General features: G+C 38.8%; 1 protein-coding gene across 8 annotated transcripts in view; it reads left to right on the forward strand.

Moving 5' to 3' along the window:
- The window catches only part of PTPRJ (protein tyrosine phosphatase, receptor type J), a 171455-nt gene extending 168862 nt beyond the window's left edge, over window positions 1–2593 (forward strand). For all 8 annotated transcript variants that reach the window (XM_006022013.2, XM_006022012.1, XM_006022015.1 and 5 more), the window contains 3 exons: window positions 725–885; window positions 1034–1169; window positions 2178–2593. In XM_006022013.2, coding sequence (XP_006022075.1) covers window positions 725–885; window positions 1034–1169; window positions 2178–2336 — 456 coding nt within the window. In that variant the 3' untranslated portion in view covers window positions 2337–2593. The remainder of the gene's footprint in view (window positions 1–724; window positions 886–1033; window positions 1170–2177) is intronic.
- Window positions 2594–3616: the final 1023 nt, after the last annotated feature.

Raw genomic sequence — 3616 nt, forward strand, 5'->3', positions numbered from 1 at the left:
TCAAATGCTACGAACGAGACCAGAGGAAAAAGTAAAAGGCAAAAAAGAACCTGATTTGAAATATAGCTTTGTTGGGCCAATCAGTTTCCTTGGCTTTCAGGGAACGAGGGGTGAAATTTGAATAATGTTTGTTTAAAGTAGTGCCCAGTTCTGACTTTCACCAGTGGTTTTACACCTCAGGGCTCATCTACTCACCCCCATACCCTGATCTCCCCCAACCACAGCCCACACCGTTCTGCACCCCACCCCCTTCCCTGCCAGTCCTGCTCTTCCTGTCCTGGCACAGGTCCCCAAAGAAAGATTCTTGTCTGCCTACGGCAGCCTACCTGCACCCCAGCAGTATTATAGACAGATGGGATGCAGCAGCAGTAGTAGCATGTGGCTAGGGCAGGAGGAGGGAGCTGTGGAGACCTCTGTGGACTACAAAGCCCTAGCCCTAAAAAGAGCTCACTTCAGGGTGCTGTGCTCCTGCTCAGACACCAGGTAGGAATTCTCTGCTCTTGATGACACAGCTTTAATCAGACTGTTGGCTTTGATTTTTTTACAGACTGCTCATTTTTTTATGGATTTTATGGACAGGTGGTTTTAGCCTTGATTTTTATATAAATTTAAGGACAGTTGGCAATCCTGCCCATTCATAGAAGGTAACTTTCATAGTATTAAGCTAGGAGGAATGTTTTTCTACATTGAGGCCTAATTTCCCTTTTAATGTATGTTCTTCTAGAATAACGAGACAGACAGTCACTGTGTACGCCAGTTCCATTTCACTGCCTGGCCTGATCACGGTGTTCCAGAGACTACGGAACTTCTCATCAGCTTTAGACATCTTGTTGAGGAATACGCAAGGCAAAATCCCCCAGAATCTCCTACTCTGGTACACTGCAGGTATAAAGAGAATTCTTATCATAATTCCCTAGATTCATCTCACTGCTTCTTTATACAAGGAAATTGAATATACCTCAAAATTCACTATTATACTATACTATAAAAATGCTATTGTTCATCCACCTAATGCATAATGATTTTATTCTAGTGCTGGTGTTGGAAGGACAGGTACTTTTATTGCAATTGACCGACTGATCCAACAAATAGAAATGGAGAACACTGCCGACGTGTATGGTGTAGTGTATGACCTTCGAATGCATCGGCCGCTAATGGTACAAACAGAGGTAAGGCAAATGTCTCTTTCTGTAACATGCTTAAAAATAACTGTAACAGGCATAATGAATCCACATCTTAGAAATACATTCCACACTGGAAGTGTTCTCTACTTACTACTCAGTGGGTGTGTCTACCCATGCATTTTAATGCACAGTAACCCATTTTACTGTGCATTAAAGCATCACGTCAAAAACTGTGCTTATACAGTAATGCGCAGTAAAAATAGGCTACTCCATATTAAGTGTCACTAAAAACCTGTGCACTTTCGCTGCTGCACATTAGGGCTGCCAGATGCGCATTTATTTAGTACCTCACATTAGAGGTACTAAATTTAATGTGCAGTAGCAAAAGCGCATTAATAAATGTGTAGTAGATGGGCCCAGAATGTTTCTAAATTCTGTTTTTTATGTGGTTCAACAAAGGAGCACCTGTCAAAGCGCCATGGAAACGCTGATGGGGCAGAGAATACCTTGGTGCATCACTAATTCAGGCCTCTACCATCTGCCTCTCTTGCTTTTAGTAAAGCTCTCATAGCTACCACTGGCCCTTGCATAAGGGATCATAGGGCATTGTTGAGGTGGATGGAATAACCAGGTTCAAAAAAGGGATTAGAGAAATTCATGGAGGTCATGTACATTGGGATTTATTAAATAGGGGTTAGGGCTGTATCCTCTGACATCCCTAAATCAATGATGGTTGATGTCAGGGAAGGTACGCCAGGGGATGGATTACTTTAGTCTAGTTCTGTTCATACTCTCTCTAAAACTTCTACTACTTGCTGCTTTCAGAGACAAGATGTTGGGCTATGTGGACCATTGGTTGGATCAAGTATGGTTCTTATGTTTACTTTTAGGATTGCTTCTAAATCTTGAACAAGTAAAGTCATCTAAGATTATGCTTCTACTGTTATTTCTCACCATATCAAAAAGGTTCCCTTCTATTATCATGAGCTGTGGCTTTGCTGGAGCAAGGTGCTTGCTAAAGTCTATGATGTCCTTCATTTTTCTTTTCCTTAGGAGCAGTATGTCTTCCTAAACCAATGTGTTTTGGACATTATTAAATCCCAGAGGGACAAAAAAGTGGATCTTATCTACCAAAACACAACAGCAATGGCAATCTATGAAAATCTTGCACCAGCGCCCAATTTTGGGAAGGCAAATGGCTACTGTGCCTAACCAAACAGGAAGATGAGTTACCAGGAGGCCATTCTTCCCTTCACAGAGAAAAGGGAAATGCACTGTTGTACATGGTTTTGTACAGTTTTGTGTGTGACTAATTTGAAGATGCCATGTAAAAATGCTAGTGGGAGTTGCAGAAACTGTTATTACAATTAACAGAGGAATTTTGTTTTCACGTGGGAACTTCAGTCTACTTGTAAGTGATGTAGTATTGCAGGATGAATGATGAACTAGATATAAAATATTAAAGGTAATAAATGACACAGGCTCTTTTTTAATTACAGTTTTATATGATTTTCATATACAGACACCAGACTGTTAATATATTTAATTATAAATGTCAGGAACATATTCTATCTACTGTATCTGGTTATTTAGCTATGAGCATATGCATCTTTGATTTGTTCTTAGCATTCCTTTTTATTTAAAAAACAGAAAGGAGTACAAACATCTACAAATGGATGTTTTTATATATAGAAATTCTGCCTTTTCTAGTCAAGACTCTGTAAACAAAAACCATCAGAGATCTATATTTTTGTACTGAAACTCTTAGATTGCATATAGATTTTTAAATAAGGCTAATATCAAGCTTTTAATTGTAGTAACACTCTCCTACTTTTTAGTGGTGATCTGTCCTTTCACCACAACCCTCCAAGGCCTTATCATCACAGTGCCTCAGCTAGGGGAAGAGGAGGGTGGTGTGTCACTCTGAGCTTTAACTACAGAGTGTGTGTGTGTGTGCGCATGTGCGCGCGCATGTGAGAGAGAGAGAGAGAGAGAGAAGGGGAGCAAAATCTCCTATTTCTGGCTGATTCTGTTTTTATACAGTCTAAAATGATTTATTTAAAGGTGCAATACATAACTGAATAATGATGGCTCTATTTTAATAGAGTTTTACTCAGGTTGGTGTCTCATTGTTGTTGTTTTCCTTTAAATATATAAATCTGTGAAAGTTTCAATCTGAGAATTTAAGTGTCAAAGTACTCCCAAATAGGTTCCTTGGCTTTACTCTCTTCACCAAAAGTAAATGCACAAAAGTCTACTGTATATACCAGGTTCTAAAATCTGTTGTTTTATCCAGTCAAAACTGAGATCTGTTTTTATCTGTGTATATCTCAAAGTTATAATTTAATTGTTTTTTATGTTTGCAATATGCTGCTGCTGTTTTAACTGATTTAAAAAATAATAATAATTTACCTGTTAATTTTACAAGTTGAGGACTAATTTGGATTTATTTTCCTGGTACATGAATGTTGAATTATGAAGGCGTTATTGAT

This window comes from Alligator sinensis, unplaced genomic scaffold (assembly GCF_000455745.1).
Source record: "Alligator sinensis unplaced genomic scaffold, ASM45574v1 scaffold983_1, whole genome shotgun sequence".
Classification (NCBI taxonomy): Eukaryota; Metazoa; Chordata; order Crocodylia; family Alligatoridae; genus Alligator; species Alligator sinensis.